Source organism: Aphis gossypii, chromosome 1, assembly GCF_020184175.1.
Source record: "Aphis gossypii isolate Hap1 chromosome 1, ASM2018417v2, whole genome shotgun sequence".
Taxonomy (NCBI): domain Eukaryota; kingdom Metazoa; phylum Arthropoda; class Insecta; order Hemiptera; family Aphididae; genus Aphis; species Aphis gossypii.
Genome location: NC_065530.1, coordinates 58,191,244 through 58,202,269, shown reverse-complemented (window position 1 = coordinate 58,202,269; position 11,026 = coordinate 58,191,244). Strand labels below are relative to the sequence as shown.

At 39.1% G+C, this 11,026-nt stretch overlaps 1 protein-coding gene across 1 annotated transcript; it reads left to right on the top strand.

Annotated features, from left to right (window-relative positions):
* The first annotated feature begins 1,148 nt into the window (after positions 1–1,148).
* On the top strand, positions 1,149–8,412 carry LOC126555852 (muscle segmentation homeobox-like). Its single transcript, XM_050210760.1, has 3 exons — positions 1,149–2,541; positions 6,056–6,243; positions 6,754–8,412. Exons 1-3 carry the CDS (start codon positions 1,608–1,610, stop codon positions 7,183–7,185), a joined length of 1,554 nt encoding a protein of 517 aa, XP_050066717.1. The 5' UTR covers positions 1,149–1,607; the 3' UTR covers positions 7,186–8,412.
* Positions 8,413–11,026: the final 2,614 nt, after the last annotated feature.

Genomic DNA, 11,026 nt, shown 5'->3' with positions numbered 1-11,026 from the left:
TAGATAAACGTATTTGATTTATTTTAGTGATACATACAATTATCAATTATGATACAAATATAATCGACAATATCACACTATTATGTATTTATACATAATATAATACTTTAATGTTTAAATATTATTATATATTTATATTGTATAGTCATTTCGAGTAAATTAATAAATGCGGTATATCAATAATTCATATTGACGATTTGTAGAAAATATTTGTATTGTTAAATGAATTATTGTCACGCTCCATAAGCATATTAAATTTATAATAATATTATATATAATAACAATAATACAATCGAGGTCATTTCGTAGTGGTATAAATATGTTTTAGTATAAATATTTGAACTAACGTTTAATTTATTTTTAATTGCCGGAGCATTCGATAATAGGTACGCTTGTAGATATGGGTAATTATTGAAGTAAAACGCTAATTTTCAAAAACCTATACAGGTGTAGTATATATACTAAATATAAAGCCATTTGTCGAGGAACACTAAACTTAAATTATATATAGTTACCTATTTTATGTTATTTTCTAATTAGGCTACGTACGGTGCGATTTTGTACAGAAATCGTAACCTACCTACACTCGAAGTTAGCCACGCGTTTTCGTCTCTATATTTATCTATAACTCTCGTCTATAGTTACATATAGATAATATATACATCATAATATATAATACAGAGAAGGGATGTTATAGATGCATTCGTGTGTACCTATATATGCCGCAGTAGTCAAGAGTATACTAACCGCAAGTACTTAGGTAGTAGCAGTATACTTACTACTATAACATTATTATATGTATTATGATAATATAATGTACGCCACTGAAGCAGGCGGTTAACGATCTGTCGAGGGGTAGCGAGAGGACGGCAAAAACAATAAATATAATTTGGTGGCAGCGGCGGCGTGCGATGACGACGACGACGGATGCGTCCGTGGTAGTCGTATCGACGAAACGGCGTGCCCCCTCGCCGCCGCCCCTACTGAACCACCCACTGCCGCCGCCGCCACTCAGCGACAGCAGCACCGTCGACGGTGTCACGGGGGCCGGCATGGGCGTGACCCGCGCGGTGGGCGGCGCCGGCGGCCACTACCGGGCGCGCTCTGGTCGCGGCCGCCGCCGTCGCGAGGTCGCGGCGAGCCGCGGCGCTAACCGTCTGGACGTTCAGTCGACCGACGACACCGCTACTGTCCGTGTTCCGCCGCGCAAACGCGATAGTATTATTTTGTTGCAATAAAATATAATATATATTATTATTGTTGTTCGCCCGATCGCAGTAGTGTGCCCATCACCGTGAATAACATTAACGCCGGTGCCGTAATCGATCGCGTGTGCGCCTTAACGCGTCGAATATTATTAATTACAATACAATCGAACACTTTGTTATTTTTTTTCCCGCGCCTTCCGATTATTAATATTTTTTTTTCTCGATTGACAGAAACAAAACAATATTTTACACTCGTTCGTCGTCTATCGCCGCGACATACACGACCTCACATCGAGATTATTTCGCGTTTTATGAATTCGCGCGCTTCGTCCGCTGCGGTCTGCCGGTGGTAAGCCGCGCGCGTTGAATGCGCTTTACAAACCGTTCGTGCGGACACACATGCTAGAACCGACCGGAGCAGCAAATATGACAGTGTTAGCGCTCAACCATCTGTTGCCGCCGCCGCCGACGCCGTCCGTCAACAACGGTGGCCCGCAACAGCAACAGCAACAGCAGCAGCAGCAACAGCAACGCGCGGCCGCCGGAGCCGAGAGCAACGGCGCCGACGACGGCGTGCAGCAAAACGGCAAGTCGTCGCGCATGATGACGGTCGCGGCCGCGGCCACCAACATGACGACGGCGATGATGATGGGCGGCGTCGCGCCCGCCGGCATCGGCCACCACCTTCACCATCATCACCACCACGGCCACCACAACCAGTTGCACAACAACAACAACAACAACAACAACGACGACACGGCCAGCAGCCCGCGGTCTTCGGTCGTCGCGGCCGCTCGGCCGTCCGGTCACATCAAGTTCAGCGTGGCCGCTCTGCTGGCCGACACCAGGCCCGTCCGGTCGCCGACACCCGGCTCCGTATACGACGACGACATAGACACGCCCGACGACGACGACGACGACCGGAACAGCGTGGACGTGGAGACCACGGACGGCGGCGCGCCCGTCGGCCGGCGGTGTTCGTCCAGCACGCCGGACCGCGGCCGTTCGCCGATGCCGCTTCACACGTCGTCGCCACCGCTGTCGCATCACCAGCACCACGGCGGCCACCCGTTCCAGCAACCCGGTGGCTCGATGGCCGCCCGCGCCGCGTTCATGATGTCCGGCGGCGGCGCGTCCGTCCCGGGCGGCGGACACCATCATCATCCCGTCGCGCCCGTCCGGCCGACACCGTTCACGGCGTTCGCCGCCGCCGCAGCAGCCGCCTATTCGGCCGCCGGCATGCAGCATCCTGCCGCCCCCGGAGCCTGGCACCCGCATTACGCCGGCACTTTTCCCGGCTTCGGTTCCACCGGTCTCAACTCCGGATCGCCTGGTAAGTCTCTCAAATCCAATATATATTATATTATACTTAGAGCTAATATAGTCGTATAGACTTATCGTAAGTTCGACTGATGCTGTACTGCGCAGTGCGCGTGTTGTTTTAAACGAGTGTCAAAAACTTTTCTCTTTTTTTCTTTTTTTTTTTTACCGCCACGTTTGCTCGACAACACTATTTTTAGAACGTCTATTGTTGGCATAATAGGCAGCTAATTGTCGGTATTTATTTTTATCCCTATAGGTATCTGCTGCGCATAATTTCCGCTCGCAGAATATAACGCCTGTGTTTTTATACCGTTCTTTTATGATATATAATGAAAGCAATGACGGCAGTCAATTAGCCGAATATTAATTATTGATGCGCTGCTCGCTATATGATGATATTATAATATGAATTATAATGATTCCATATCTACGGTTCATTATCGCATTATTGTTTTATTATTATTATAGTTTTTCGGCGACCTCGTTCAACGGTCGAATTTTGACAAGCAAACAATACCTAATAAAATATCGTTCTAAAAGCGATCTCAAATAATCGATTATAAGTCGAAACGTTGCGATAATTTATGTCAAATTATAATATATACGTCTTATTATGATAATTCTTTGAATTTTAATTTTTAATTATTATAGTTCTTTGTCCCTCTTATCTTATTAATTTGTTATTAATTTAGGCTGTTTTGCAGTATATTATATGTGATCTACCTATGTTTTATATATACGATTGTCATGATTCTCATTAAACTAATATGCGTCAAAATTACCGGTTAATTATCAAATAATAATAATTACATTCACGATATTATAAGTGCGAATTGGCATCACTTCATAGTTTTGAACGGAAAAATGTATCGATTTATGCCAACATTAAGAATTCCTTTATTATTTGCATTAGTAATAACCTGCAATGTGCCTTTATAAATTATCCACACAAATGTTCTTGTAAAATATATTATTTAAGAACTTATATTATATTAATATACTTAATGTACCTACTTATACATAATTACTTACCTAACCTAACCTATGCTTTTAAATTTCAATTATATTTTTCGCATAATTTCATATATCGTGGATGAGATACATAATATTATTATTAACAGGTGTCAAATTGAAATTAATTTAAAATAGTTGCTCAACTTAAATGATAACATGACCATTATGATTTAGCAAACGCATAGCACGAAATATAATATTTAACTTGCATATCTTATTATGGCGTTTCGAAATTGATATGAGTTTTTTTAAACACAGATTTTTGTCTTGTATTCTGCCGTTATTACATTTTATGTAAGTCAATATTTACAGCCAACTTATTATTATTAATTTAATCTATTATGCATGTCTTCCGTTTCTTGTGTACCTAAATACATATTATTTGTATTATTATTGTCATTATTTATTTGGTATAATATACATTAAATGTATAGTATTTTTTATGACAAGCAAAGGTGAATTATGCATACCTTATACACAACAAACGATATAATTACAATTAAGACTGAACAAATAATAATTATTAATATATCGCTTTCGAAACACATTTCATACGTTTTAATTTTCTCGACAAACATATAGGTATTACTTTACAAGTCGTTCTGCAGATATTTGCAGTATCTACCTATATAATAATAATAGTATTTGTTTTTTTCAATCGTTTAAGTCGAGTGTTATATGTTGATACTTTGGTTACTTTATATTTTATATCTAAATTACCTATTCAATATATAGGTATAGATCATATATAAAATATAAATAAAATATTACCTATATGTAATATGTATAATATAAATTAGGTTTAATGATGATACAACTATTATAATATATTGCCCTATCAGATGTATATATCATATTTTAATTATAAAACGTAAATGCAACAAAAGTAAAGATAGCACAATAATATTTTGCTCGAAAATAGCTTATATACCTTTATAGCCACCAAAATAATTAATTCTCTATTTAGTATACATCAATGATAACATTATCTCTGCAGCGATTACACACGTCTGTATCGAAGAAATATCATATATTATATAGGCGCTCACCATCATATATATATTAAACTTACCTATTGATATAATACTACCATAACTCATAGATCGTTCTGTTGTCGATTTGTCTGCTCAGAAAATGAATAATGAATAAAAAATGTAATGTTTATGACGATGTGTGTACATCGTTTATATCATATTAATATGATTATAGAGACGACGATTATAAATGGACAAAAAAAAAATTACATGTAATAAGTTTAGATAGGTCATCACCGTTGACTTGAACTCGAGCGCTCAAATTATTATTTCATCACTTAAACCGTTTACGATAGGTAGGTTCATACTTGCCACTAAGTCTATATACATATAGGTACCTACTGGAGGGCACTTCTATAAACGTATTTTTTATAAAGTTTACCGCGCTCAGACGATAGGTAGGTATAGGTAATATATATTAATGCTATATTGTTACACGTGACAATAGACGCTGCAATACACATATAGTATAAGTGCCTACCTATATATGTGTATAGTGTACAATCGTATGATTACAATAATAATAATTGCCACGGTTTTATACAAATCAGCTATTGTTTGGCAGCGCGTGTAGCGTATTTTTTTTTTTCGATCTCGGTCTAGCCGGCTGCAGCAGTAACCTATAACGCTGCCGTCGTCGTCTGCGGTATTCCGCCGCAGTATCTCTCTCTAATTGGGCGATTTTTTTTTTTTTTTTTTTTCTGTTCACCATAATATGCGCCGCGCTGCGGTATATTATATAGTTCCTCTCGGCGGCCGTTTTATTATTATTTTTAGCGGCGTCTAATTGCTCTCTCGGGCGACCGAGACAAATGCACGTTAAAACGAACGTAAAATGTGTTAATCGGCGCGAGTCCCGACCCGGCAACGCGATGTGCACACATACACACACAGACATCGTATAACGATGACAAACGCACACGCGGACAAACGCGCGAGGGTCGTGCCAAGAAAGAGGAAACGACAAAAAAAAAAAACTGGCCTAAACACGAACAATATATTACTGTATAGTCGATAACCACCGCCGCCGCTTATATAAGTCTGTAGGTTTTACATTTTTTGGCCTCGGTTTTCACGCGTTTAAATTATTTGCCACAAATTTTTAAACACGCACACACACACGCGCGCTGTCACCGTTTATCGTCGTTAATCGTCGAGTTCTATTATATACATATATATATAATAAGTATGTATATGCACATACACCGCGTATTTATAGACGGACGACACACACATATACGCGCGCGTGAGTTTGCTATCGTACACTAAGTTTTTTACGAGTGTGTGTGTGTGTTCCGCCGCGAAACGATATCATATTAATTATCATTGTCATAAATCACGTCTATATTAAACCGCGCTTTTATTATGAAATTATTATAATCATCATTATTGTACTGTATTCGTATATAATATATATATTTTATATTATTAAATGTGTTTATCGGGTGTACTCATCGTTTCCGTTTTCTCTTTCAGATTCCAACAACGGCGAACCGCCCAAACTCAAGTGCAACCTGCGGAAGCACAAGCCCAACAGGAAACCCCGAACGCCGTTCACTACGCAACAGTTGTTGAACCTGGAGAAAAAGTTCCGGGAAAAGCAGTACCTGAGCATCGCCGAACGGGCCGAGTTTTCCAATTCGCTACATCTGACCGAAACACAGGTAAAGCAATCGTTATGTACTTATTTATATTTGTTGTAGGCAATTTTCGTGATACGTTATTTCGGGTTTTTTATGAGTTCTATAAAATTGAATCAGTTAGGTACGTCGAGCACAATTAACAGGTGTTTTTAAAACAATAATTCTAGTGGAATGTATATTATACTTTATAGTAGAGTATATATTGAGTATATCACAATGTTTTGAATAATTAAATGTCTACCGGAATAAATGATATAATGATAATATAATATTTTATGTTCATCTTAAAATACACTTCGTATATGGCGAACGTTTGTAATTGGTTTTATGAGATTTTATTTAAAACGGAACGTAAATTAATATTATATTGGGGTCTGGAATATAGCCCCCACGGGTATAATTATATCAAGGAAAAAACCCAATACATTTTTAAAATAAAATCGAAATTTCAATAATAATATGATTGCTATTATTAATTATATTATTGCTTTTCACCTATCTAATCTCTGCGACTTGTGTTCGAATTAACAGGTGAAAATATGGTTCCAAAACCGTAGAGCCAAAGCCAAGCGGCTGCAAGAAGCCGAGATCGAAAAGTTGAAGATGGCAGCGGTGGCCGCGGCCAGGCCGCACCACCCGCTGTACGGCAACCCGCATTTGCCGCACTACTTCCAACACCCTTCCGAACTGTTCGGACACCCGCACCAACTGCAATCGCTCCTGTCGCACCGGCCCACCATGGCCCACCTCATCGCCCAAGGGCTGCAGCAACAGCAACAGCAGCAGCAGCAACAGCAACAGGGCCCACCGCCCACGCACCAGCCCGCCGGCGGACAGGTACAGCAGACCCACACGCCGCCCGCCCGCTCGTCGATGTCGCCCGCCGGTAGGCGGTCCGCCACCCCCGTGTCGCCCACCCCGTCGATGGGCGGCGGGGGCCCAGGGTCCACCACGAGCGTTTAGTGGTGCTGCCGCGGTATACTCTCGCACGGCAAAACGGTATTTAAAGACTATATACGCGCCGCGTTCTATTTTATTATTATATATAATATTATAATATAATATGTTATTATTATGTATAAAATAATATTTCTCTTATTATACAATTATTATTAATATTATTATTATTATTATACGTACTACTACTATTATTACTATATAATACTATCATATTGTACATGGAAACTAGTCACCCGCAAGAAAAAAAAAATGTTTTTTTTTTTAAATGAACCGTCGTCCGAGGACGGAAGAATATTAAATAATTTGCAAACCAACTGCAGCTACCCCGGCACTATATATTGCATTATCATATATCGATACTATCACCGAATCGCGCGATTTTAATAATACATAATTATTTTATATTATTGTTTACTGTAAATTAATATTGTCTTAACGAGTTCCTCTATATAATATGCATACACGTGTATGCAACATAACGCCATCCATACACCCCAACCCGATGTAGGTACATGTATTGTAAGTATATCCGGCAAAATATATAAATATAATATAATATTTATTGTATGTATATATATACGCCCAGATCCGTCTCGCCGCAGCGCGTTTACTGCCGCCTGCGAGTGCGCCGAGAGATCGTTTTATTTTTTCCGACTTTATATTATTATATGTTTAAATGTAGGTATCTATAATATTATCATTATTATTATTATTATTATTATTTACGTGTTGTTTATTGTGATAAGACTTTTTTTCTGTCTCGTTGGATATATTTCAACGCATAATATTTTGTCCGACGGGAACCGTGCATTAAGCATATTCATTATTTGTTTGTTTGTTTGTTGTAAAATTCTTAATATATTTCTCGCGAATATATATACATCAGACCTACCTATTTATGTTTATATATATAAGTATAATAAATGATATTGCAGATCGCGCGTATATTTATATTCATATATGTAAATAAAGTCGTTTGTAAACTATACATATTTACAATATGTATATGTACATAATATATGACAGTAGACTAATTTTTAAGATAGGGTAAAACTGTGTACAAGTGCCAATCCTATTATATATTTATATGTATATCCCTATATATGAATGTTTTTTTTTATGTACATAATAATATATAAACTCGAATATTATTATAAATAGCAATAATATTGAGATAAAAAGAAAAAAAATTAATAAAACTCGTTGTTGACACAAGTATATTATATAACATTTCGTTCGTTTTTATTTATATATTTTATACACTGTGCGATGTATGTTTTATGTATAAATCCTTATTTCCTATACACGCTTGTCAATCAATATCGTATAGACCAACGATATATTAGGAAATTACTTAATATATATAGGTACACATACGTAAATAGGTCAATAATATCCTTCGTCGTCATGACTAAAATATAGGTATATAGAGGTAGGTCATATACCTATATACTATTTAATCAATTGGTTTTGAAATGAAAAAATGTGGTTTTGTATTATGTAATAATTACCGATTATACTGAAACAAAACTATACCTATACAGGTACGTGTTCATGTGTACAATTCATTATACGTACCTACCTAAATCTGTATGACGTTGGAGTGTTTTGGTTTTCGACGATGACTGCAGACGTATAGGAGTTATTAGGTAGTTATTTTTAATGTACCTGTATGCAGTTCTGACAAAGCTCAGAGGATAACAGAGTAAACCAATGCGGTTTATCTGATAAATAATAGGTAGGTATACCTTACGTCTACAACGTTATAATATAATAATATCGTGGTTTGTGGTTCGTTACCACTCGCAGACATTATTTTGATATTATATACATACCTAACATCCGATTAGTACAGTGTATACTTCACATTATAAATAGGTACACAGCAATTAATATACTGCAGTCATCTACGAGGTATTGCGTAGTAGTGTGTATGGGTATAATGTTAATATGATATCGTTTTTATGTCAACACCACAACGAAAACTACAGCAAATCGGCGCGTGTGTATACTTACACTTAAATTTTATCTACCCCAAAACCGATTTTTGAAAATCTACAAGATTATAAGTAGGTAAATCGACGTTTAAAAATGATGACGGTGAGCCCAAAAGGGTTTACTATATTACCCGTATATATAGATTGTCATTGTTATTAGTTTATATAGGTAATTTGAAGTTACTGCAGGTCATTTATAGAGGCTATATTTGAGCGGAGATGTCGTGCAATCAGACCCGGCCAGAGAGATACTACGTCACTACGTCATATATATATATATATATACTTTGACGAGTGAAATAAGTCGTTCCGGAGCAGACTGAATCGACCGAACACTGGCCGTGATTTCGGAATACTAAAACGATATTCCAAAACGCCGTATAGCCACAGGAACGAAAATAAACGTCTCGTTCGTCCTGCAAACGTCCAGCTTATACCGTGTACGAGGGTTTACGGGTCGTCGTCCGGCTGCGGCGGCGGCGGCGTTCGGGGGCCGACGAGCGGTCTTAAACGTCGGCGGCTGTGGCGCGTTCTCGGCTGGCGTCGCCCACACTGTGCGGTGGCGGGGGGACGTCCGCGAGCCACGTTCAATATGGCCGCGGTCGCGGGGGACCAATTACGGCGGGCCGCCCATTCTTCTGCGTCGCGATCGGCCGCGCGTCAATATAATAATATACCCGTCCGTCCGCCGCGTGCCGTTCACCCTAGGCGCCCCCCCTCACTCTCCCCCCCGCACCGGCGACGGATCGCGCCATTCGGTCTCCGGCGCGCGAGAAGAGAGTGACCGGCGCGCGTGCGCCCGTTTAATCGTTGTACAGCTGATATTATTGTGTTTTAATTTTCACATAGCGCTCGTCATCGTAAGCGCGCGGAGACAAGAGCGAATATGCCAAATTCGAATAATGGCTCGAAACCGTCGCGTCGGCGTAGGGGGTCGGTGTTTGGGGAGGAGGTTAGGTTTGAGTAGCGTGACGGGACAAATAGTAGGTATATAACTATATAAGACATCGTCGGAGGAGAAAAAATAATATACGATATAGGGGCGCGATTGACGCCGTACAGCGCCGCTGGAAAAATAAAATAAAATATACAAACGACGACGAAATCGTGTTTTTTTTATACACATACGTAGGTGTATTATAATAGCAAGCTGCAATGGTGTTCGTATTTTGTGCAGTATTTGCAATATGCACTTACGCGTAATTATCTAAACTATACATATTAACAGCTATATACCTATGTATAGTGTTTAAGACTCGAGCCTCAAGTCTTATGGTTTATACGTTTTTGCGTCGAACGCCGTACGCAATATTGAAGTCGTATATTTTGAACGCGTCCATCATAGCAGTTAATCGCGGCGTCTTGCGGCAGTAGCGCTGCAGGTCTCGAGATTGCAGTGTATCGCGACGAACACTTGCTGCTTTGTTCAATATAAAGTTTAATGGCATAATATTATGATGCTATATTCAATATTTTATACAATTATACCGGTAATAAGAAGTAGTTATTCACGAAACAATTATCAGCTATTAATTATATACAATTATTTAAATCATTTGTTATTAAAAAACATATATAAATATAATAAAGACAGTTTTATTCGTCGTATCGTTATTTCGTTATACACTATGCGTAGAACGATTTTGACGCGCGTGTATCGCCCGAGTACCGCGCGTCATTTTAACGCGCGCGTTACCGGGTGCCACCGTTGCAAGCTTACCGCGCGCCAAAAACCACTCTATAGTGTGGCTCGGCCCTTACAATAGATATATATTTTGTTTTCGGTATGGCAACGTCGCATTTAAAATTACGAGGAATCGTGTGTATTATATACATGGAATTTGCGG

Bases quoted from the DNA above. Each gene is read 5' to 3' on its own strand.
- LOC126555852 (XM_050210760.1), top strand. From the start codon at position 1,608: ATGCTAGAACCGACCGGAGCAGCAAATATGACAGTGTTAGCGCTCAAC. The intron at 2,542-6,055 runs GTAAGTCTCTCA...TTTCTCTTTCAG, and splicing joins TCTCAACTCCGGATCGCCTG to ATTCCAACAACGGCGAACCG. The intron at 6,244-6,753 runs GTAAAGCAATCG...TCGAATTAACAG, and splicing joins TACATCTGACCGAAACACAG to GTGAAAATATGGTTCCAAAA.